At 39.1% G+C, this 26,130-nt stretch overlaps 2 protein-coding genes across 4 annotated transcripts; one reads left to right on the top strand and one right to left on the bottom strand.

Moving 5' to 3' along the window:
• Positions 1–1,335: 1,335 nt before the first annotated feature.
• Positions 1,336–24,630, top strand: LOC104426679 (protein PELOTA 1). 3 transcript variants are annotated; one of them, XM_039306236.1, is made up of 16 exons: positions 1,339–1,519; positions 1,691–1,773; positions 2,088–2,163; positions 2,531–2,605; positions 2,695–2,751; positions 2,943–2,988; positions 3,775–3,850; positions 5,282–5,357; positions 5,431–5,463; positions 5,567–5,635; positions 5,767–5,872; positions 6,793–6,865; positions 6,997–7,035; positions 23,284–23,378; positions 24,109–24,215; positions 24,461–24,630. In XM_039306236.1, the coding sequence occupies exons 1-11, from the start codon at positions 1,469–1,471 to the stop codon at positions 5,812–5,814; spliced, it is 690 nt and encodes a 229-aa protein (XP_039162170.1). In that variant the 5' UTR covers positions 1,339–1,468; the 3' UTR covers positions 5,815–5,872; positions 6,793–6,865; positions 6,997–7,035; positions 23,284–23,378; positions 24,109–24,215; positions 24,461–24,630. The 3 variants fall into 3 exon arrangements, with proteins under 3 accessions (XP_010038124.2, XP_039162170.1, XP_010038114.2); XM_010039812.3 differs by lacking the exons at positions 23,284–23,378; positions 24,109–24,215; positions 24,461–24,630 and adding exons at positions 7,432–7,526; positions 8,256–8,362; positions 8,607–8,958; XM_010039822.3 differs by lacking the exons at positions 5,431–5,463; positions 23,284–23,378; positions 24,109–24,215; positions 24,461–24,630 and adding exons at positions 7,432–7,526; positions 8,256–8,362; positions 8,607–8,958 and having other exon boundaries at positions 1,336–1,519.
• On the bottom strand, positions 14,427–16,886 carry LOC104434781 (dynamin-related protein 4C). The gene is made up of 2 exons (XM_039306899.1): positions 16,200–16,886; positions 14,427–16,093 (listed from the first exon to the last, which is right to left on the bottom strand). The coding sequence occupies exons 1-2, from the start codon at positions 16,884–16,886 to the stop codon at positions 14,741–14,743; spliced, it is 2,040 nt and encodes a 679-aa protein (XP_039162833.1). The 3' UTR covers positions 14,427–14,740.
• Positions 24,631–26,130: the final 1,500 nt, after the last annotated feature.

Raw genomic sequence — 26,130 nt, 5'->3', positions numbered from 1 at the left:
ATCATGAGTATTGAAACTATTGAATTTAAAAAATGCTTAAGATCTTTGATAATTCCTTGATCACTTAAAATGTCGACTAAAATTAATGCGGTTGCGCACCTTAGTGGTTTCGTGAATGAATTCAAGTAATTTATCTTGTTTTAAGGTAGTAGGTAATCTTCTAATTCAATAGGTAAGTGGGTAGCTTTTTGTTTTTGTTGCTTTTACAAGTTTAGCCTTTGAAAAAGCTTTTTTTTTTTTTTTATTTTATGGGAACATTAAATTCAAGTGGAGAACAAAAAAGGAGTTATTTTCTTTAAACACAAAAAATAGTATAAATTAAAATTAGAAATTTGAAAGTGAGATAAATGACACTTCAGAGTTATATATAGCAACTTTAACATTTGGTTTTTTATTTTTTTAATTAGGGTGGAGTCGAGAGGTGTAATTTTTATTTAGTATACGAAAACTAATGTAAAATATCAATTACCATCCAAACAAGACAATAGAGGAAAGTATATATGACAGAACGTCTACATAAGATTTTATTCTTAGGTATTTTTTAGGTAATATACAAAAAAAAAACTGTTTAATCATAAAGTCGCGTCATCCATATTAACAACACCAAACTCAATTTTAATTGAAAAAATTGAATAAGCAAATCAAGGCTGAACCTACATAGGCAACATGACTTTAAGTGCTGTAGATGGATGCAAATAATTATTTTATAATAAATGAATATTGAATAATTGTTGTAATTGATTTCTTATCACGTATGAAGTTGTTGATATCATTATTAGCTTTAGTAGCATAATTAACATAATTTTAATTGCCATCGATATTTGATAAGTAATTGATATAACCTTAATTTCTACTTTAATTTAACAAAATAAACAAAAATTATAGACAATTTAAAAGTCAAGATGTAGTCCTATCGTACCTTTTTCATCTTAAATAAAGTTAAGCTGTTGAAAGATCAAATATAAAAAGTGAAAATCATTTGAAAGTTTCCCAAACAAAGAAAGTTAATTGTCCTATGCAAATAGATTATTAATCACCAAATCACAATTATAAATTAGACAAATTAAAAATTCAATGAGAAAGGCGTTGAACATAAATTAAATATGTACAAAAGCCTATGACAAATTAAAAATTTAAGGACAATCTAGCATGATGGGTTAAAGCTCAGGAATTATATTACACACTAGGCTAAATTTCGGAGGCCACTTGTACTATTTTTTTCTCATAAGTTTTCGTGTAAGGAAGTGCAAATAAATATCCTTTTCCTTTTTTTGGGAAAAAAAGAAATAAAACAAGATATTTGGCAAAAATAAGAAAAAATTTCTCAATAAAACCGAAAATAAAATCGTGCTTCTCCAAGAACTGGGTGACGACTCGGGAATTCGTTTGCTTCGCTTCACAAGCTGATCGCGAGAGAGAGAGAGAGAGAGAGAGAGAGATTAGCGGTTGAAGATTTGCGGTAGAAACCATGAGGATCGTGCGCAGAGACTTGGTCCCGAATGGACCCGGAAGCGTTAAGGTACGCCCCGCCGACGAATTCCGCGAATTATCCGCTAAAGTTTGCATCTTGATGTGGAATTTTTAGGCAGTGGTTTCGTCGGTCGATGTTTCTGCAGTTCGATCGAATCGCTGTGATTGTAAGGAATAACAAAGATTTGTGTTCTTTTCTTTGTTTCCCTTTCTGGGTCAGATGGTGCCGGTTGATTCGGATGATTTGTGGTTTGCTTATAATCTAATTGCTCCTGGAGATTCAGTTATGGCTAGCACTGTCAGGTTAGCTGCTCTGACACTTTCCTTGTTGCTCTTTTCTTGAGTGGGTTAGCTGATATTTGGTTGAAGAATAGTCTTGGGCTTGAGAATTTCTATGCAAGCTGCTGTAACGTTACTGTTGCTGCTGTTAAACAATGTGCTGTAGCATATTCTCCGCTATGCGTAACACTGGAAGTTGTTTCATTTCGTCGTGTCTCCAATTAGGCCTGAGCAGGCTGGTTCCTTAATTAGTTGGCGGGCCTAGTTGGTTGCGTGTGGGATGTTTTCCATGGTTCTTTCCTTTAGCCTTGAGTTTGATTGAACATGGCACGTTACAGGAAAGTACTGAGAGAAGCGGCTTCTGGAGGAAGAGATGCTGAGAGAGTCAAGCTGAAGTTGGAGATAAGAGTCGAGGTACGACTTTGTATCCTTATCCTGATGTTTGAAACGATGAGGTTAGCAAAAGAGGTTTGGTAACGTCAGTTGCTGAGGATGGTCACGAAATGAAGTTCACTTAGCAAAGGCTGTTTGAAGCTCGTCTTTCGAAACACATTAGACTTGTGCATTTGGAGTTTATTAGATGGCTGTTGGGTAGTTTCAAAAAAAGGGATACCAGGGAAGAAGATGGGAGTATTACAGGCATATGTCTGCCATCCTGCTAGTAAAAGGGCAAGGCGGTGCTAAAATTCATTCGTGTTAATTCCAGTTGTTTCTCTATGAAATTGCTTGATTATGCCAGGGGTACATCAATTGATACAATTGTTTCACTTGTGCCTGTCAGGCTGTGGATTATGATAAAGTGGGGTCTGTCTTGCGTATTCGTGGAAAGAACATTCTTGAGAATGAACACGTAAAGGTAAGCGAATAGTGTTAAGTCAAACTCCTTTCCGTATCACAGAGACCAGACATGTCAATGCATTACTGATGTGACCATTGTTCCCGTAGATAGGTGCATTCCACACTTTGGAGCTTGAGCAGAATCGGCCTTTTGTTTTGAGAAAGGTACCCTCCATTTTGAGTTTCTTCATTTTATTTTTTCAGCGTGTTCTGCAATGTATAGTCACTTGTTTCACTCTGTCAGTGTAATTATGGGGAGATCCAACTCAAGAGCCTTTTAAGTGAGAGCTTCATTTCATGAGATAAACTGCGCCTGGTCACTAATTCATGGGATCTTGACTATTTCTATGTTGCAGAAGGTCTGGGACTCACTGGCATTAGATGTACTCCGTCAGGCCTCTGGTATTCTTTTGTATTCATTTTAGAGGGCATTCCTATTGTTATGGGTACATGCACATGTCGTCTAGGATAAGTCTTGGGTTTCTTCATATGCCTTGCTTGCACCTTACTATCTTACACAGTTAAACTATGCTGATCATGGACAATTTATCACCAACCGTCTCTTCTTTAGACAGTGTAGATGATCTTCAGAGTCCAGAAATAAGTGGCAAGAACAATTCAATTTAATTGTTGACAAATGAGTGGGTGGGAATCTTCGGGGTAGCTAAGTAAAAACATACAATCTTTAATGATGACTAGAATTTATTGTATGATAACAAGAGATCAAGTAACAATGTTCATCTTTCCCTTTCCAATGAGGGACCTGTCATAGGTGAGTAAACCTCGGGCGCATGAAATCCCTATTAATCCCAAGGGCCAGGTATAGTGCTAGCCAAATCACTAGTTTCGTTAAAACCCTGAACCACATCTGAGAGATTGAATGCTGAGAAACAAATTGGTCATCAATATGGTTTTGGAGTTCTAAATAGAAAGTGAAACACCTCCGTTGATTCAGAATCTATTTAATGACTAAGTTGTTGTGTCATGTCTGTCTCAGAATTTAGCTTTTAACTCTTCGACCTCAGTCACCATTTGCTCCATTAACTTCAAGATATGAATTCTTGACACAGTTTCCCTTCTAAGATGCACCGTGCTACTCTTTGCCACTAGATTTGTGGAAGTCTTTGATTTTTTTTCCTTGTTTAAGGGTTGGTCTCTTGCAGTATAGTCTAATCTATGCATCTGCAGACCCCGGAGCAAGTGCTGATCTTGCTGTGATTTTGATGCAAGAAGGATTGGCACATATCTTCCTTGTCGGTAGAAGGTATGATTATGCACGTGCACCATGTCCTTTTTAGAGATTTTAGCTAGAATAATTTTGTTATCCCGGTACCCACTATGTTTTAACCTCAAAGGTCTTGATGTGAAAGGGTTGTTGAGTAAAAAATGCGGTTCATATTGGGGGTGTAAATGGTTCGGTTCGGTTCCCTTTTTTTGAAAAGTTAAACCGAACCAATAATGAAATTTATTGAACCTAACCGAAAATCCGATCCTATCCGAGCTGAACCGACCCAAAATTCCAGTTTGGTTCGGTTCAGTTTTTCGGTTATTACTTTTGTGTTTGTTTTTTTCCCTACATCTATAAACTTTTTTATTTTTTTAAAAATCGATTATTTTTTTTTTTAATTCTTTTTCTTTTTCTTACTTTTCTTTTTTTCCTTCTTCTTCTTCTTCAATGGCCAGCGTGGTGGTGGTCAGCGACCGGCCATTGAAGAAGAAGGAAAAAAAAAAAAGGAAAAAAAAAATTCAAAAAACGATTTAAAAAAATAGATTTTATCGGTTTGGTTCGGTTAACCAAATCGATAAAAACCAAACTGGTTAAAAAGTCTCGATTTTTAAACCGAATAAGAACCAAACTGGAAACCGAATTTTTCAGATTGGTTCGGTTCGGTTCAATTCGGTTTTCAGTTCGATTCGGTTTTTGACACTCCTAGTTCATACAATATGAGGGGGAGAATATGTTCATTTTCTTTTCAAAATTTTCTGGTTCCAGCACTGCCATAAGCTTGTAACGGCAGACAATTTTGGCTGCTAGTGGGTATTTAGAAGGCATCGGCCATTGCTGGATAAACTCTGACACTAAGGGGCCAGGCCCTTATGCACAAACACTTTTTAATGAATGTGCTACGTCAGTGTGTTGTCTGTATTGAAATCAAATGTGCATCAATTAGACATTCTAAAATCTGGAAAATTGCCTAATGGAAGAACTTGAAAGTATTTATTTGTGCTATGCGAACATGATATAGTTTTGGCATAGCATCAGGTCCATATTATGCATTTGGCTATGACAAGTATTTTCTGAAGATCATGATAGTACGCCTCCACAATGACTCATTCTTTCTCACAATCTTTGAAGCTGTTGCCATATCTTGGGTTTTCTATTCTCTTTCTGTTCGGGTGGTGACTATTTGCATAATTTTTCTGGATTCTTCTTAATCACAATCATTGTATGTCTAGTATTTAAAGATCTTGTCAATGGCCTCAAGTAGTCTTCACGTTAGGGAAAAAATGTCTGTGGGAACATGAAACGAGATATTTGATTCATTGCAGAATGCCGTGTATAGCTGGTTTCTACTCATGTTATTTTTCACTGGATCCAAGATCTCGCATTCCTTTCATTCTTTTAGTATCTTCTGAGTAAATATTTTTCTCAACAATTTACCCTTGTATGGTCTAAATCTGACCGCCCTTACAGCATGACAACTTCTCGTTCTCGGATAGAAACATCGATTCCTCGCAAGCATGGACCTGCTATAGCAGGTTATGATTCGGTATGTTTCTTACCTGCAGTCAATGCAATATATATAATGAAAGTTTAGTCTCTTACTGTGTGCCTTTGCACAGGCTCTGAAAAAGTTCTTCGATAATGTTTTACAGGTTAGTCAATCAATGGAATTATTTTAACCACCACTAGGGAAAACTGCTGTCTTCATGTGAATTCTTGTGGAAAGCAGCTAACCGCTTTCTTCATTTGTCTTAGGCTTTCATGAAGCATGTTGACTTCAATGTAGTACGCTGTGCTGTTATTGCCAGTCCAGGCTTTACAAAGGTCTGGGATAAATTCCATTTCTACTTCTTTTTATATAGGTTTTACCCCATTAGATTTTACAATTCATGGAAGATTTCTCGATTAGTTAATTATATGTTTCTTTTTAATTTTGTACTTTTTTTGTGAATTAGGATCAATTTCATAAGCATCTGTTATTGGAGGCAGAGAGAAGCAGTTGAGGCCCATCATAGAGAACAAGTCACGGATCATACTTGTTCATACAAGCTCAGGATACAAGTATCATCAACATCTTTGTTGCTTATAGTTTAGATAACTAAAGCTGCTATGTTAAGACAGTACTCTGTAGCAACGGCCAAATCTTAGGAATGAAATCTGGTGTGGTTCCAGAAATGTTAAAATTGGAACACTTATGGTGTTTATTTAGGAAAGAATATGTCTCAGCTGACCTATGAGATGTTGTCTAGACATTATGATATAGCTTGGTGTCAGAAGCTCCATCATTGTGTTTGAACGTGTCTCTAGTTAGAGTCCTTTTTACAATTTCTAAAAATTTAAAAGTCCAAAATGCTATCAAGTGCTTCTAATTAGGGACTGTATGTAATCCGTGAGCTTGCATGAATTTGAAGGATATTTATTGAATGTTATATCTACTCTGTCCCCTGTATTAAGTCTTATTTTGGCCCTGTTTCATTTTTTTTTTTGTTTTTTAGATTTGTTAATTACATCCAATGCTGAAGAAATACCATTTTATATGAGACTCATCAGGTCTCTTCTGCTATTTAGTGATCTTCAAGAGGCATTGCAGCTTGAGTACTTATTTGGCGATATCGAATAATGGATATCCAATCATCTTTTAAGAGGAGAAAAGTGATGGCCAACTTGTATGCACAGAAAGGACTAGAGAACTACTGGTCAAAACTAAGGAATAGACAGTCACACCTTTTTGTCGAGTGATAAATGAACATAGTAAGACGTATACTCAAAAGAAGCAGACTTTAAGTAAGGATGATACTGTTCTTTCGTCGGCTTGTAATGTTCTTGTCTTATGTAGTGGCCATATGAATCTTATGTTAGTTCTTAAATGAGTATTTCTTCAGGGGATAGTCTCATTTTTGTCGATCGTTTCATGAAATACTAATTTAATGTAACTGATAAGCATGCTTAGTTAATTACATCATCCCTTTGCTAATATGCAGGCATAGTTTAAAAGAGGTTTTGAATGCCCCAAATGTCATGAGTATGATAAAAGATACTAAAGCAGCTCAAGAGGTACGTAATACCGAGCAAAAAATCCTTTATCATTCATTTTCTATCTCAAAAATTTCTCTATTAAGTTCTTCATGAAAAAAAGAAATGCATGGCCCTGATTACAAATTTTTCATTTTGTCCGTTTAATACAGGTCCAAGCTCTCAAGGATTTCTTCGACATGCTCTCAAATGTCAGGTTCTTTTCCTTTTAAAAAATTTCACATTCTCTCTTCATCTCTTTATTAATCGATGCCTTGTGATAAGCATTTGGAAAATGATAAAACAGGCATGCAAGATAATTAGTTGCTGACTGATTGGGCAAAAACCATAAAATAGTGTTTACTTGTCGGAACAGCTTAATCAAAGCCAGAATTGGATTAAGGTCAAAATAGGCAGTGCTAGCGTTTCTAAGGAGATGCTGAAACCGTGGTCTTCCATTTTGATGTATCATTATTGGAAATGATGTTTCAAAATTATCCCAATTTTGTGCAATAAGGCTTAGTTGAGTTTATTGTTAATCCTGTTGTCGCCGCTGTAGTTGCTGTTGTTGTAATTATAATAATCCATTATATGAAAAATATTTTTAGGGCGAGACCCGGGCATGCTATGGACCTAAGCATGTGGAGGTGGCCCATGATAGAATGGCTGTCCAGACACTCCTTATCACTGACGATCTCTTCAGGTCAGCCCCCAATATTTATGCCGACTGTAGCTGCTTGCCATGCGTACAACATCCCATTGGAATTATGTGTTGTTGTCTTTTCCTTACTGACATTGTGTAGCAATTCACTCTTATTCAGATAACTGTTTTCTTTCTCACAAGAACTCGCTCAAAGCGTCTATGATAATATAATATAATACTAATAATAATAACAATACAATAGTAAATCATGCATGAAATATCTCTGGTTTTTCTTATATGGCTTTTGAATAAATCCAAACTGATAAATGTACACTGCAAATCCTTCATTTGGATCGTTTGCAATTACTTTAATATTTTCCATGCCCGTTTTCATAAAGTACAGAGAAATGAAAATTGCTTGCACCGGTTCTTGATCTCCTATATCCGGTGAATGTGATTATGTTTTTAAGATGGATTAATTGCCCAGCTACTTTAGCTGCCTAGCGTGCAACTATAACTCCATTGTTAATTCGACTATTTATTCAAGTACTATTCAACAAGAACTTTTGGAACTTTTTGAGAGTGCACAGCCCTCTCTCCTGATTCCCTCTCAGTCCCATGTCCATTTCTATTTTGGTTTCCCTCTCTCTGATTTCTGTGTTCTAACAGTATGACTCATGCATATTTTTTTTTAGCGATGCATTGGTCTATAACCCTAATCCTATATGCATGAAATCACTATACGTGATGTGATTAGTTTTCCTGATGACATCTTGGGGTTGTCTCCAGAAATGCCGATGTAGCAACAAGGCGAAAGTATGTCAATTTGGTCAACTCAGTGAAGAATTCAGGAGGCACTGCTCATGTATTTTCATCCATGCATGTGTCGGGAGAACGTAAGCATCATTGATTTCCCTTCTTTTGCACCATCTTTAATGCATGTTATCCATGCTTGGTTTTGTGAGTATAATTGGAGCCTTTAAGCATTAGCTTATTGAGATAAAAGTACCTTTGGCACTAAATGGACAGATAAATGAGGATGATAAAGCTTTGGATTCTGCATATGTTGTATTATGTTGGTATAGATAAAGCTTTTATAACTTTGAATAAACCGGCTTACAAACGTTACTTCATGAACAGAACTGGCACAGTTGACTGGGATTGCCGCCATTCTTCGCTTCCCTCTACCTGACCTTGATGATATAGAGATGTGATCCTGTCGTTGCGATAAGCTCAGAGGAAGACATGACATAAGACAAGGAAGACGCAATTTTGTCAAAAGTTCTAATTATGAACAGAATCAGGAATTTGTATTTTGGCAATCCTATGAGCATGTGTTTTATATCAAAGGATGTGGTATTGTATTTTGTGCCATTTGATGGTTGTGGCATTGGATGTCTGATTCTCTTGGATAAATCACGAGTTAATGTAAATGTTTTACGATACGTTATCAGTCGAAATCCAAGGGCGATACATAAGATTGAGTCTTGGATGTTATTGTGCCATATGTAATGGCTGGGGCATTGCATTTTTCCAAGAGTTCTTTGGGGGTTTTTTAAGTGCATATAGCTTTAGTGAAGAAATAGGCTCATGTGTAGCAGGTCCTCAAGTAAAACAGGAGGAGGATGGAATTCAAGTGAAAGGAAAATGGAGCTAATTAAGAGCCATCACATTCCATTAAAAACAGCAAACCAGATTTGACATTCTCAAGATCCATCCTAAGAAACCAACTAGCGGAACTACCTATCATCAATCATTGTAGTCGCCATCATTTGCGATCCGGTCCATGATCTTGGAGACCACCTCTGCAGACTCCCTCAACAGCTTGACGCTCCTGTTCAGCTTCTCACGCTTTGAAACCACCGCTGGCGCTTCCTCTAGTATTCTCTCTATACCGCCGCTGCCATTGGAGCCGCATAATTAGAGGGACGCGGGTGCAGATGCCCTGCCCCTGCGGCAGGCTGATGCCGGCGAGGGACTCCAGGACGCTCGACTTGCCAGAGGACTGGTCGCCGACAACAACGATGGCGGGGAGCTGGATGCCTTACTTCATAACGTGAGGTTCCGCAGCCTGTCGACAGCGTCGAGAAGAGGGTGGATTCTGTCATTGTAGGAGACAGCAAGTGGCTGCGCGTGGGCGACTGACACGGTGAGGGCCAGGTCTGCGCCTTCTTTGGCGGAGGGGTTGACGATGATCCTCGACTTATTCTTCTTCTTGCCGCCTCCAACCATTCTCTCTCTCTCTCTCTCTCTCTCTCTCTCTCTCTCTCTCTCTCTGTGGGTGATGAGTGATGTGAGAATCGAATGCAAGACGTGCATGAGGGAGACGGGAAGCGGTGTGATTTATAGGGAGAATCGACGCATGCATGCGAACGGACATCTGTCGGTTAAGTAGCTAATGGACAGGATTCAATCATTAAAATTGCTGATAAAGTATCAACTTTCTTCGATGGAGGCGTTCGGTCTTTCGATGCGAGGAAGACGAAAGAGCGACGACGGATTCGAAAAGAAGAGGAAGAAGAAGCGATGGCTGTTCCTCCTTTGTCTTCGGTGTTTTCCGCGGACGAAATGATGACTGATTGTCTCCAAGGTCGTTTGGCCTGGTTTTCTCAGGGCTCGATGCAGGTTGATTTACAACGGATGATAATTACGAAGATCATTATTACATTAATTAATCTTGATTACAAAGATCATTACCAGAGTACTTTTTAAGGATTGAGTGACTGGGATACTTATCTCTATATTTAAAGGCTGAAACCCTAATGAAAATGAACGCAAGCCCTCCGCTCGAAGCTCGTTTCTTGTCCACTAAATGTCGGAAAAGAAAGTATTTCGTGTATCAAATTACCATCCTGATGTTGCCTGAGATGGGTCTCCTCACCTATTAGTAATTTGTTTATTGATTTACAACGGAAAACTCATCTAGGGTCAAGGTGATTATTACATTAATTAATCTTGATTACGAAGATCATTACCAGAGTACTTTTTAAGGATTGAGTGACTGGCATACTTGTCTCTATATTTAAAGGCTGAAACCCTAATGAAAATGAACGCAAGCCCTCCGCTCGAAGCTCATTTCTTGTCCACTAAATGTCGGAAAAGAAAGTATTTCGTGTATCAAATTACCATCCCGATGTTGCCCGAGATGGGTCTCCTCACCTATTAGTAATTTGCTTATTGATTTACAACGGAAAACTCATCTAGGGTCAAGGTGATTATTACATTAATTAATCTTGATTACGAAGATCATTACCGAGTACTTTTTAAGGATTGAGTGACCGGCATACTTGTCTCTATATTTAAAGGCTGAAACCTAATGAAAATGAACGCAAGCCCTCCGCTCGAAGCTCGTTTCTTGTCCACTAAATGTCGGAAAAGAAAGTATTTCGTGTATCAAATTACCATCCCGATGTTGCCCGAGATGGGTCTCCTCACTGTTAGTAATTTGTTTATGGATTACGGGGTTTTCACATTTCATCAATTCGATATCTCACTTGGTTACAAGCTAATGTTATTATTGAGCTGGGCAAGTGTATAACAAACTTAATGTTATATTATTTAGCTAAACTTAGTTTGTTAGAAAAAAGGTGTGGCTTCTACCAACTTGTATGTATAAATTTCCCACGTTTTTATAAATTGCTATCTAGCTAAATATCTGTTAATGACTTAGGTAAATTTTATCATGTATACATATATATGTATGTTTATTTGTATGTATATAAAGAAAATGTGAAAAACTTTATTAACTTGGCTTCATTTGGTTTTGGGACTTAGTTAATGTAATTTTGATTAATGTTCATTTGATTGACCAAAAACTTCATAATAAAGGAAATTTTTTTCTATAGAAATCATTTTTGAGAAAAATGGTTAATTTTCATTTGTTTGGTAATTTAAGAAAAATGATTTTTTTCTCGCTAAAAGAAAAATCGTTTCCCCCAATCTAAGTTTTTTGCATCCAGTACAAGGAAAATATTTTTCATAAATTAATTTGTTTCTGTTATCCAAACACTAAAAAGTCAGAAAATAATTTTCCTTCAAATAAACGGACTCTAAATTTTAAATGTACACGAAAATGGAAAAGGGGAATGGAAATTAATTTTTTTGTTTTTTTTTAATTGTCTCTGAACTGAAATAATGTAATCCGGTCAAAAAGACAATGGAATAAAGAATGCCACGCGTTGAACATCAATAAGCTATCCAGCCCACTAACGCGCACTAATCTTATAGTTAAGAGATGCATGTGTATACAAATGTTGACTTTGGTACCTCTGCTGTTTCCTTTTTCATCTAGTGAGCTTGTATGAATTTGAAGGATATTTATTGAATGTTATATCTACTCTGTCCCCTGTATTAAGTCTTATTTTGACCCTGTTTTATTTTTTTAATATTTAGATTTGTTAATTACATCCAATGCTGAAGAAATACCATTTTATATGAGACGCATCAGGTCTCTTCTGCTATTTAGTGATCTTCAAGAGGCATTGCAGCTTGAGTACTTATTTGGCGATATCGAATAATGGATATTCAATCATCTTTTAAGTGGAGAAAAGTGATGGCCAACTTGTATGCACAGAAGGACTAGAGAACTACTGGCCAAAACTAAGGAATAGACAGTCACACGTCTTTTTTTCGAGAGGGATAAATTAACATAGTCGGACGTATACTCAAAAGAAGCAGACTTTAGAAAGGATGATACCGTTCTTTCGTCGGCTTGTAATGTTCTTGTCTTATGTAGTGGCCATATGAATCTTCTGTTAGTTCTTAAATGAGTATTTCTTCAGGAAATAGTCTCATTTTTGTCGATCATTTCATGAAATACTAATTTAATGTAACTGATAAACATGCTTAGTTAATTACATCATTCCCTTTGCTAATATGCAGGCATAGTTTAAGAGAGGTTTTGGATGCCCCAAATGTCATGAATATGATAAAAGATACTAAAGCAGCTCAAGAGGTACGTAATACCGAGCAAAAAATTCCTTTATCGTTCATTTTCTATCTCAGAAATTTCTCTATTAAGTTCTTCATGAAAAAAAGAAACGCATGGCCCTGATTACAAATTTGTCATTGTGTCCCTTTGATACAGGTCCAAGCTCTCAAGGATTTCTTCGACATGCTCTCAAATGTCAGGGTCTTTTCCTTTTAAAAAATTTCACATTCTCTCTTCATCTCTTTATTAATCGATGCCTTGTGATAAGCATTTGGAAAATGATAAAACAGGCATGCAAGATAATTAGTTGCTGACTGATTGGGCAAAAACCATAAAATAGTGTTTACTTGTTAGAACAGCTTAATCAAAACCAGAATTGGATTAAGGTCAAAATAGGCAGTGCTAGTGTTTCTAAGGAGATGCTGAAACCGGGGTCTTCCATTTTGATGTATCATTATTGGAAACGATGTTTCAAATTTATCCCAATTTTGTGCAATAAGGCTTAGTTTAGTTTATTGTTGATCCTATCGTCGCCGTTGTAGTTGCTGTTGTTGTAATTATAATAATCCATTATATGAAAAATATTTTTTAGGACCCGACCCGGGCATGCTATGGACCTAAGCATGTGGAGGTGGCCCATGATAGAATGGCTGTCCAGACACCTTATCACTGACGATCTCTTCAGGTCAGCCCCCGATGTTTATGCCGACTGTAGCTGCTTGCCATGTGTACAACATCCCATTGGAATTATGTGTTGTTGTCTTTTCCTCACTGACATTGTGTAGCAATTCACTCTTATGCGGATAGCTGTTTTCTTTCTCACAAGAGCTCGCTCAAAGTGTCTATGATAATATAATACTAATAATAATAACAATACAATAGTAAATCATGCATGAAATATCTCTGGTTTTTCTTATATGGCTTTTGAATAAATCCAAACTGATAAATGTACACTGCAAATCCTTCATTTGGATCGTTTGCAATTACTTTAATATTTTCCATGCCCGTTTTCATAAAGTACAGAGAAATGAAAATTGCTTGCACCGGTTCTTGATCTCCCTATATCCGGTGAATGTGATTATGTTTTTAAGATGGATTAATTGCCCAGCTACTTTAGCTGCCTAGCGTGCAACTATAACTCCATATAGATTCCCTCCCAATCCCATGTCCATTTCTATTTTGGTTTCCCTCTCTCTGAGTTCTGTGTTCTAACAGTATGACTCATGCATATTTTTTAAGCGATGCATTGGTCTATAACCCTAATCCTATATGCATGAAATCACTATACGTGATGTGATTAGTTTTTCCTGATGACATCTTGGGGTTGTCTCCAGAAATGCCGATGTAGCAACAAGGCGAAAGTATGTCAATTTGGTCAACTCAGTGAAGAATTCAGGAGGCACTGCTCATGTATTTTCATCCATGCATGTGTCGGGAGAACGTAAGCATCATTGATTTCCCTTCTTTTGCACCATCTTTATTGCATGTTATCCATGCTTGGTTTTGTGAGTATAATTGGAGCCTTTAAGCATTAGCTTATTGAGATAAAAGTACCTTTGGCACTAAATGGACAGATAAATGAGGATGATAAAGCTTTGGATTCTGCATATGTTGTATTATGTTGGTATAGATAAAGCTTTTATAACTTGAATAAACCGGCTTACAAACGTTACTTCATGAACAGAACTGGCACAGTTGACTGGGATTGCCGCCATTCTTCGCTTCCCTCTACCTGACCTTGATGATATAGAGATGTGATCCTGTCGTTGCGATAAGCTCGGAGGAAGACACGACATAAGACAAGGAAGACGTAATTTGTGTACATATTCTCTGTGGTCAATTTCTGAGGGAAGACACAATAGAAGATGATTTTGTCAAAAGTTCTAATTATGAACAGAATCAGGAATTTGTATTTTGGCAATCCTATGAGCATGTGTTTTATATCAAAAGGATGTGGCTTATTGGATGTCTGATTCTCTTGGATAAATCACGAGTTAATCGATAGTTTGCTGTAAAACAGCTGTAAATGTTTTACGATACGTTATCAGTCGAAATCCAAGGGCGATACATAAGATTGAGTCTTGGATGTTATTGTGCCATATGTAATGGCTGGGGCATTGCATTTTTCCAAGAGTTCTTTGGGGGTTTTTTAAGTGCATATAGCTTTAGTGAAGAAATAGGCTCATGTGTAGCAGGTCCTCAAGTAAAACAGGAGGAGGATGGAATTCAAGTGAAAGGAAAAATGGAGCTAATTAAGAGCCATCACATTCCATTAAAAACAGCAAATCAGATTTGACATTCTCAAGATCCATCCTAAGAAACCAACTAGCGGAACTACCTATCATCAATCATTGTAGTCGCCATCATTTGCGATCCGGTCCATGATCTTGGAGACCACCTCTGCAGACTCCCTCAACAGCTTGACGCTCCTGTTCAGCTTCTCACGCTTTGAAACCACCGCTGGCGCTTCCTCTAGCATTCTCTCTATACCGCCGCTGCCATTGGGCCCGATCAGCTCCCCCACAATCTCCAGCTCCATCTCCTTGTTAACCAAGTTCTGCACGCTGAACAGCAGATGCAGTGCCGTGGAGTCCACAAACCTCCTCAGCACTATCTTCCAGTATGCGGTCATTCTCATCTTCAGATCGAACGCCTGCTGAATCAGTTGCTTTCGATTCCGGAGATTGCCCACGTCAACCTCCCCGATCCCATGGAGGACAATGTTGCCAGGCTCAGACTCGTCGTTGATTGCCTCCATGAACATGTCTTGCTGGCTCATCAGCTTGTTCCACTCCAACATGTACTCCGGGCTACAAGTGTAGTCAGTGAGCTTCTCCATGTCCAACATCTCCATCATCCTAATCATCGCCTTCTCCTTCATCTTGCTGATCAGATTGGACGCTGCTCTTCTCATCGAAAACTGAAGCTGAGGATAATTCTCCGAGTGTCGCATCAACACTCTGATCACAACGTCCTCGATGTAGTCCCATACAAGAACCACAAAACTCAGTGGCTTGCTCGATACCCGCTTCACCTTCTGCTGCAAGACGGTGATGAAGGCAGTGCGAGGGAGGAAGTTTGGGAGCCCGATCCCTTTGGCCTCTTCCAGGACCTCCATTTCCTCCAACAAGAAGTTAACCCTCGGGTCAATTTCATTGCAGTTTTGGAGCTCATCGGAGTAGTGGTTCAGCATCTCCACCAGCCTGGCAGCGCAGTGCATGTCCTTCTCCTCTGGGTACTCATCGAACTCGCCTCTCAGCAAGACTTTCCTCAACGACTCCTTCACCAACCCCATGATCTGCATGAAGGCCGTCATGGCCTCGGCGACCGAGGACAGATTCTTGGGCATCCTCTTAAGCTTGGCGACATTCGCGTTCAGCTTGTCACTAATTTTCCTGACGATCTCGGGCAAACATTTGGCCATAATGGTGGCTTGAATCTGCATCAGCTTTTGTGCCAAGACAGGCACACCAACGATGGACTTGTCAATCTTGCACAGCTGAGGGTGCATGTCGAACAGTTTCGCCTCTTCGAGCCTCGCTTCTTCGTAGGACTCGTCACCAATCCTATTCCTCACACAGACATAGCCGAGTCCTATATTGACATCATCGGCGGTCACCTTTTCGTGCAAGCCCTCCGGAGCTTTATCAGCCTTTGTGACGACGGCCAGAGTCCTCTGGCCGGTCTTGTCCACCATCTGCAACCCAACAACAAATAATCTTATAGACTCGTTTGCTAGAGTTGTATAAATCAGTCGAGTTCTTAATCGATATGGAAGGAAAGCGTGGCTAGACAGTACTTACTTGTGACATCCTTATGGACTCGCAAGTGGAGAAGTCGACGGTCGCAGACAAGACATTGAGGATGATGCTTTCTTCAGGCCTAATGTATTCCATGATCATCTCCGAAACCTGCTCGTAAATGTTCTCGGGCTGACCGTGCACGGGCACTCTTGTGATTCCAGGCAAGTCGACCATGGTCAAGTCCGGGACGCCATACTTCTTGACGACCAGAGTCAGTGGGGTGTTCGATATGCCCTTCCCACGGCCCGCCATCTCCTCGGTGGCGGCATTAATAGCTTCCGAGATGTAGTCCTCGTCGGTGTGGACAACCTTGCTGTTGAACTCGAGGTAGAGCTCGGGCCGACCAGCGTAAGAGATGCCTTGGAGCCGCATAATGAGAGGGACGCGGGTGCAGATGCCCTGCCCCCGCGGCAAGCTGATGCCGGCGAGGGACTCCAGTACGCTCGACTTGCCAGAGGACTGGTCGCCGACAACAACGATGGTGGGGAGCTGGATGCCTTCCTTCATAACCATTAGGTTCCGCAGCCTGTCGACAGCGTCGAGAAGAGGGCGAATTCTGTCGTTGTAGGAGGCAGCAAGTGGCTGCGCGTGGGCGACTGACACGGTGAGGGCCAGGTCTGCGCCATCTTTGGCGGAGGGGTTGACGATGATCCTCGACTTATTCTTCTTCTTGCCGCCTCCAACCATTCTCTCTCTCTCTCTGTGGGTGATGAGTGATGTGAGAATCGAATGCAAGACGTGCATGAGGGAGACGGGAAGCGGTGTGATTTATAGGGAGAATCGACGCATGCATGCGAACGGACATCTGTCGGTTAAGTAGCTAATGGACAGGATTCAATCATTAAAATTGCTGATAAAGTATCAACTTTCTTCGATGGAGGCGTTCGGTCTTTCGATGCGAGGAAGACGAAAGAGCGACGACGGATTCGAAAAGAAGAGGAAGAAGAAGCGATGGCTGTTCCTCCTTTGTCTTCGGTGTTTTCCGCGGACGAAATGATGACTGATTGTCTCCATGATCGTCTGGCCTGGTTTTCTCTGGGCTCGATGCAGGGCCATGCAAGAAGACGAAGAGACCTACGTACACTGCAAACTGTAGAATTGCTAAAGGGAGGAGAGACGAGGCTGAAACTTCATTTTTCGTTAAGAAGAAAAATACATAATATAAAAACATTATTAAAATAGGATCCATAACTAGCTATGTTGTGCATAAAGCACTTACTTCACTAACTCCTAAAAACCGGGACAACTAACACACAAATTAACCAAACGTGACTCCACTAACTCCTAAAGACTAGAATGACTGAAAAAACCAAATCAAAAAAACGTGCAGAAAGAAACAACTATTATTTCAACACAAACTGCATGCTTGCATGGCCTGGAAGATAAGAGAAATTGTATAGCATGTGTAAAACTACTTGTGTGTGACGGGTTGATTTGCAACGGATGAAAATGGAAAACTCATCTAGGGTCAAAGGGATTATACACTAATTAATTTGGATTAAGAAGATTATTACTGGAATATGTCTTTAAGGATTGAGTGATTGACATACTTGTTTCTACAATCAAATGCCAAAACCCTAATGAAAATGACCGCAAGAACCTCGCCCTCCGCTCGAAACTCAATTATTGTTTGTTGAACATTGGAGGATAAAGTATTTCCTATGTTGATATATTGTCTTAATGGCGTCTGAGGTAGATCTCCTCGCCTATTAGTAATTTGAGTGTGGATTATAAGTTAATGTTACTAGGATCAACAAGTGTGTAACAAACTTAATATTATGTTACATAGCTAAATTAGTTTGTTAGAAAAAGGTGTAGCTTCTACAGTTTCGTATGTATTATAAATGTCCCGTGTTTATATAAATTGCCACCTAGCTAAATATCATTGAATGATTTACGTAAATTTTATCATGTAGAGATACACATATATAAGGAAACTATGCGAAACTTTATTACCTTGGCTTCAGTTTTGGTACTTAGTTAATGTGATTTTGATTAATGATGCATTTGTTTCACTAAAAATTTCATGATAAGAAAACGTATTTTTCATAGAAATCATTCTTAAGGGTAATGGTTAGTCTTCATTTGTTTGGTAGCTTTTATTTTTATTTTTTGGGTGTCAATTTGTTTGGTAATTTAGGATAAGTGACTTCTTCTTGCTGGAAAGGGAAATCGTTTTTCCCCTATTCTAAGCTTCTTGCTTTCAGTCAGTGAGAAATGTTTTCTACAAATCAATGTTTTCATCCAAAAAAGCGGACCCAAAATATCAAATATATAAAAAAGAAAATGGGATGAGGGGAATGGAAATTGAAAATACTTTTTGCTTTGCTTCTTTTGTATTGTCTTTGAAAGGAAATAAGGCAATCCAATAAAAAGACAACAAAATATAGAAATGAATAGGAAAAAGAGAAAATCTTAAGATTGGCCGCCATCAATTCTCTCACCGATCGATAACCTATCCGGCCCACTAATGTTGTATTTAAGCGCTGCTTGTAAATACAAGTGTTGACTTTGGCACCTCTTCTGCTTCTCTTTTCTTATCGTTTGTGATTCATTTTCTTTAAAACATATGTGTGTGTGTATTATATACATATAATATATATCTTTCCTTCTTTGGCGCAACGCAAAACGCACAAACAGATAAGGAAATTGGCGCAAGAAAGCTCGTAACTTTTCAACCATAAATGTCGCCCATGAACTCAAGGCAAGCTGTACATCAGAACCCATCACCACCATCACCTCCTCCTCCTCCTACTTCTTCTCCTCCACCTTCTTAACTTAAGCTATACACACAAGAAAAGCACGCAGACCACAAGCGCACACACTGCTAAGCCCCAGCACTAGCCCCTAGCCACCGAGCTGATCGGCCCAGGCGTCGATGACGTCCTCGTCGTCCATGCCGACATCCTCCGCCGACTTGGCTTCCAGGACCCGGGTGCCCTCATAGGTGAACCGCACGGCGTCGTACGGGAGTCCCCTGCGAGAGCAGTAGTCGGCCATGAGGGCCCCGAGAGGCATGCGCCGGTCCAGCAGGTAGCACACGTCGTCCTCCTTCTGTTTCTGCACGCGGAGGAGGATGGGGTCAGGCCGGCTGTTCTCGCAGCCCACCGATGACAGGATCACCAGCTTCGTCTCCGTTCCGGCAATGCCCATCGTTGAATACAGAGAGAGATGATGGAGGTGTCTCGTTCCTTTCTTCTGCTCCACGATCTGCCGTTCATTTTGACATGCGATTACGTTTGCCCGAGGAGCAGCAGCTTTGCTGCACCAACCGTTGCCGAGTGACCGCTCCATGCTAATTCTGCAAAGGGAGCGGCTAGCATGAGACCGTTCACTGCGGAATGACAGTGGAACGGCGAAGTGCCAGCCACAGATCCCTTTTTATACACATAGCTGATGGATAGAATGCAATCATTAATTGCTGACGAATTATTTATCTTTCTTCAATGGAGACGTTTAGTGTTTCGATGCGACGAGGATGAAATAGCGACCACGGATCAGAAAAGAAGAAGAGAAAAGAAGAAGCGATGGCCGTTCTTTCTTTGTCTTCGGTGTTTTCCGCGGACGAGAGTGACGACTGAAAAATCTCCAAGGTCGTTTGGCCTGGTTTTCTCAGGGCTCGATGCAGGTTGATTTACAACGGATGATAATGGAAAACTCATCTAGGGTCAAGGTGATTATTACACTAATTAATCTTGATTACGAAGATCATTACCAGAGTACTTTTTAAGGATTGAGTGACTGGGATACTTATCTCTATATTTAAAGGCTGAAACCCTAATGAAAATGAACGCAAGCCCTCCGCTCGAAGCTCGTTTCTTGTCCACTAAATGTCGGAAAAGAAAGTATTTCGTGTATCAAATTACCATCCTGATGTTGCCTGAGATGGGTCTCCTCACCTATTAGTAATTTGTTTATTGATTTACAACGGAAAACTCATCTAGGGTCAAGGTGATTATTACATTAATTAATCTTGATTACGAAGATCATTACCAGAGTACTTTTTAAGGATTGAGTGACTGGCATACTTGTCTCTATATTTAAAGGCTGAAACCCTAATAATGAAAATGAACGAAAGCCCTCCGCTCGAAGCTCGTTTCTTGTCCACTAAATGTCGGAAAAGAAAGTATTTCGTGTATCAAATTACCATCCTGATGTTGCCTGAGATGGGTCTCCTCACCTATTAGTAATTTGCTTATTGATTTACAACGGAAAACTCATCTAGGGTCAAGGTGATTATTACATTAATTAATCTTGATTACAAAGATCATTACCAGTACTTTTTAAGGATTGAGTGACTGGCATACTTGTCTCTATATTTAAAGGCTGAAACCCTAATGAAAATGAACGCAAGCCCTCCGCTCGAAGCTCGTTTCTTGTCCACTAAATGTCGGAAAAGAAAGTATTTCGTGTATCAAATTACCATCCCGATGTTGCCCGAGATGGGTCTCCTCACCTATTAGTAATTTGTTTATTGATTTACAACGGAAAACTCATCTAGGGTCAAGGTGATTATTACATTAATTAATCTTGATTACGAAGATCATTACCAGTACTTTTTAAGGATTGAGTGACTGGCATACTTGTCTCTATATTTAAAGGCTGAAACCCTAATAATGAAAATGAACGAAAGCCCTCCGCTCGAAGCTCGTTTCTTGTCCACTAAATGTCGGAAAAGAAAGTATTTCGTGTATCAAATTACCATCCCGATGTTGCCCGAGATGGGTCTCCTCACCTATTAGTAATTTGCTTATTGATTTACAACGGAAAACTCATCTAGGGTCAAGGTGATTATTACATTAATTAATCTTGATTACAAAGATCATTACCAGAGTACTTTTTAAGGATTGAGTGACTGGCATACTTGTCTCTATATTTAAAGGCTGAAACCCTAATGAAAATGAACGCAAGCCCTCCGCTCGAAGCTCGTTTCTTGTCCACTAAATGTCGGAAAAGAAAGTATTTCGTGTATCAAATTACCATCCCGATGTTGCCGAGATGGGTCTCCTCACCTATTAGTAATTTGTTTATGGATTACAGGGTTTTCACATTTCATCAATTCGATATCTCACTTGGTTACAAGCTAATGTTATTGAGCTGGGCAAGTGTATAACAAAATTAATGTTATATTATTTAGCTAAACTTAGTTTGTTAAGGTGTGGCTTCTACCATCTTGTATGTATAAATTTCCCACGTTTTTATAAATTGCTATCTAGCTAAATATCTGTTAATGACTTAGGTAAATTTTATCATGTATACATATATATGTATGTTTATTTGTATGTATATAAAGAAAATGTGCAAAACTTTATTAACTTGGCTTCATTTGGTTTTGGGACTTAGTTAATGTAATTTTGATTAATGTTCATTTGATTGACCAAAAACTTCATAATAAAGGAAATTTTTTTCTATAGAAATCATTTTGAGAAAAATGGTTAATTTTCATTTGTTTGGTAATTTAAGAAAAATGATTTTTTTCTCGCTAAAAGAAAAATCATTTTCCCCAATCTAAGTTTTTGCATCCAGTACAAGGAAAATATTTTTCATAAATTAATTTGTTTCTGTTATCCAAACACTAAAAAGTCAGAAAATAATTTTCCTTCAAATAAACGGACCCTAAATTTTAAATGTACACGAAAATGGAAAAGGGGAATGGAAATTAGTTTTTTTGTTTTTTTTTAATTGTCTCTGAACGGAAATAATGTAATCCGGTCAAAAAGACAATGGAATAAAGAATGCCACGCGTTGAACATCAATAAGCTATCCAGCCCACTAACGCGCACTAATCTTATAGTTAAGAGATGCATGTGTATACAAATGTTGACTTTGGTACCTCTGCTGTTTCCTTTTTCATCTAGTGAGCTTGTATGAATTTGAAGGATATTTATTGAATGTTATATCTACTCTGTCCCCTGTATTAAGTCTTATTTTGACCCTGTTTTATTTTTTTAATATTTAGATTTGTTAATTACATCCAATGCTGAAGAAATACCATTTTATATGAGACACATCAGGTCTCTTCTGCTATTTAGTGATCTTCAAGAGGCATTGCAGCTTGAGTACTTATTTGGCGATATCGAATAATGGATATTCAATCATCTTTTAAGTGGAGAAAAGTGATGGCCAACTTGTATGCACAGAAGGACTAGAGAACTACTGGCCAAAACTAAGGAATAGACAGTCACACGTCTTTTCTTAAGAGGGATAAATTAACATAGTCGGACGTATACTCAAAAGAAGCAGACTTTAGAAAGGATGATACCGTTCTTTCGTCGGCTTGTAATGTTCTTGTCTATGTAGTGGCCATATGAATCTTCTGTTAGTTCTTAAATGAGTATTTCTTCAGGAAATAGTCTCATTTTTGTCGATCATTTCATGAAATACTAATTTAATGTAACTGATAAACATGCTTAGTTAATTACATCATTCCCTTTGCTAATATGCAGGCATAGTTTAAGAGAGGTTTTGGATGCCCCCAAATGTCATGAATATGATAAAAGATAAAGCAGCTCAAGAGGTACGTAATACCGAGCAAAAAATTCCTTTATCGTTCATTTTCTATCTCAGAAATTTCTCTATTAAGTTCTTCATGAAAAAAAGAAACGCATGGCCCTGATTACAAATTTGTCATTGTGTCCCTTTGATACAGGTCGAAGCTCTCAAGGATTTCTTCGACATGCTCTCAAATGTCAGGGTCTTTTCCTTTTAAAAATTTCACATTCTCTCTTCATCTCTTTATTAATCGATGCCTTGTGATAAGCATTTGGAAAATGATAAAACAGGCATGCAAGATAATTAGTTGCTGACTGATTGGGCAAAAACCATAAAATAGTGTTTACTTGTTAGAACAGCTTAATCAAAACCAGAATTGGATTAAGGTCAAAATAGGCAGTTATAGTGTTTCTAAGGAGATGCTGAAACCGGGGTCTTCCATTTTGATGTATCATTATTGAAAATGATGTTTCAAAATTATCCCAATTTTGTGCAATAAGGCTTAGTTGAGTTTATTGTTAATCCTGTTGTCGCCGCTGTAGTTGCTGTTGTTGTAATTATAATAATCCATTATATGAAAAATATTTTTTAGGACGAGACCCGGGCATGCTATGGACCTAAGCATGTGGAGGTGGCCCATGATAGAATGGCTGTCCAGACACTCCTTATCACTGACGATCTCTTCAGGTCAGCCCCCAATATTTATGCCGACTGTAGCTGCTTGCCATGCGTACAACATCCCATTGGAATTATGTGTTGTTGTCTTTTCCTTACTGACATTGTGTAGCAATTCACTCTTATGCAGATAACTGTTTTCTTTCTCACAAGAACTCGCTCAAAGCGTCTATGATAATATAATATAATACTAATAATAATAACAATACAATAGTAAATCATGCATGAAATATCTCTGGTTTTTCTTATATGGCTTTTGAATAAATCCAAACTGATAAATGTACACTGCAAATCCTTCATTTGGATCGTTTGCAATTACTATAATATTTTCCATGCCTGTTTTCATAAAGTACAGAGAAATGAAAATTGCTTGCACCGGTTCTTGATCTCCCTATATCAGGTGAATGTGATTATGTTTTTAAGATGGATTAATTGCCCAGCTACTTTAGCTGCCTAGCGTGCAACTATAACTCCATTGTTAATTCGACTATTTATTCAAGTACTATTCAACAAGAACTTTTGGAACTTTTTGAGAGTGCACAGCCCTCTCTCCTGATTCCCTCTCAGTCCCATGTCCATTTCTATTTTGGTTTCCCTCTCTCTGATTTCTGTGTTCTAACAGTATGACTCATGCATATTTTTTTAAGCGATGCATTGGTCTATAACCCTAATCCTATATGCATGAAATCACTATACGTGATGTGATTAATTTTTCCTGATGACATCTTGGGGTTGTCTCCAGAAATGCCGATGTAGCAACAAGGCGAAAGTATGTCAATTTGGTCAACTCAGTGAAGAATTCAGGAGGCACTGCTCATGTATTTTCATCCATGCATGTGTCGGGAGAACGTAAGCATCATTGATTTCCCTTCTTTTGCACCATCTTAAATGCATGTTATCCATGCTTGGTTTTGTGAGTAATAATTGGAGCCTTTAAGCATTAGCTTATTGAGATAAAAGTACCTTTGGCACTAAATGGACAGATAAATGAGGATGATAAAGCTTTGGATTCTGCATATGTTATATTATGTTGGTATAGATAAAGCTTTTATAACTTTGAATAAACCGGCTTACAAACGTTACTTCATGAACAGAACTGGCACAGTTGACTGGGATTGCCGCCATTCTTCGCTTCCCTCTACCTGACCTTGATGATATAGAGATGTGATACTGTCGTTGCGATAAGCTCGGAGGAAGACACGACATAAGACAAGGAAGACGCAATTTGTGTACATATTCTCTGTGGTCAATTTCTGAGGGAAGACACAATAGAAGATGATTTTGTCAAATGTTCTAATTATGAACAGAATCATGTGTTTTATATCAAAGGATGTGGCTTATTGTGCCATTTGATGGTTGCGGCATTGGATGTCTGATTCTCTTGGATAAATCACGAGTTAATCGATAGTTTGCTGTAAATGTTTTACGATATGTTATCAGTCGAAATCCAAGGGCGATACATAAGATTGAGTCTTGGATGTTATTGTGCCATATGTAATGGCTGGGGCATTGCATTTTTCCAAGAGTTCTTTGGGGGTTTTTAAGTGCATATAGCTTTAGTGAAGAAATAGGCTCATGTGTAGCAGGCCCTCAAGTAAAACAGGAGGAGGATGGAATTCAAGTGAAAGGAAAAATGGAGCTAATTAAGAGCCATCACATTCCATTAAAAACAGCAAACCAGATTTGGCATTCTCAAGATCCATCCTAAGAAACCAACTAGCGGAACTACCTATCATCAATCATTGTAGTCGCCATCATTTGCGATCCGGTCCATGATCTTGGAGACCACCTCTGCAGACTCCCTCAACAGCTTGACGCTCCTGTTCAGCTTCTCACGCTTTGAAACCACCGCTGGCGCTTCCTCTAGTATTCTCTCTATACCGCCGCTGCCATTGGAGCCGCATAATTAGAGGGACGCGGGTGCAGATGCCCTGCCCCTGCGGCAGGCTGATGCCGGCGAGGGACTCCAGGACGCTCGACTTGCCAGAGGACTGGTCGCCGACAACAACGATGGCGGGGAGCTGGATGCCTTACTTCATAACGTGAGGTTCCGCAGCCTGTCGACAGCGTCGAGAAGAGGGTGGATTCTGTCATTGTAGGAGGCAGCAAGTGGCTGCGCGTGGGCGACTGACACGGTGAGGGCCAGGTCTGCGCCTTCTTTGGCGGAGGGGTTGACGATGATCCTCGACTTATTCTTCTTCTTGCCGCCTCCAACCATTCTCTGTCTCTCTCTCTGTCTCTCTGTCTCTCTCTCTCTCTGTGGGTGATGAGTGATGTGAGAATCGAATGCAAGACGTGCATGAGGGAGACGGGAAGCGGTGTGATTTATAGGGAGAATCGACGCATGCATGCGAACGGACATCTGTCGGTTAAGTAGCTAATGGACAGGATTCAATCATTAAAATTGCTGATAAAGTATCAACTTTCTTCGATGGAGGCGTTCGGTCTTTCGATGCGAGGAAGACGAAAGAGCGACGACGGATTCGAAAAGAAGAGGAAGAAGGAGCGATGGCTGTTCCTCCTTTGTCTTCGGTGTTTTCCGCGGACGAAATGATGACTGATTGTCTCCATGATCGTCTGGCCTGGTTTTCTCTGGGCTCGATGCAGGGCCATGCAAGAAGACGAAGAGACCTACGTACACTGCAAACTGTAGAATTGCTAAAGAGGAGGAGAGATGATGGTGAAACTTCATTTTTCGTTAAGAAGAAAAATACATAATATAAAAACATTATTAAAATAGGATCCATAATTACCTATGTTGTGC

The sequence above is a fragment of the Eucalyptus grandis genome, chromosome 2 (genome assembly GCF_016545825.1).
Source record: "Eucalyptus grandis isolate ANBG69807.140 chromosome 2, ASM1654582v1, whole genome shotgun sequence".
Taxonomy (NCBI): domain Eukaryota; kingdom Viridiplantae; phylum Streptophyta; class Magnoliopsida; order Myrtales; family Myrtaceae; genus Eucalyptus; species Eucalyptus grandis.
Note: the sequence above shows the minus strand (reverse complement) of the source record. Positions and strands in the feature narration are given on the sequence as shown.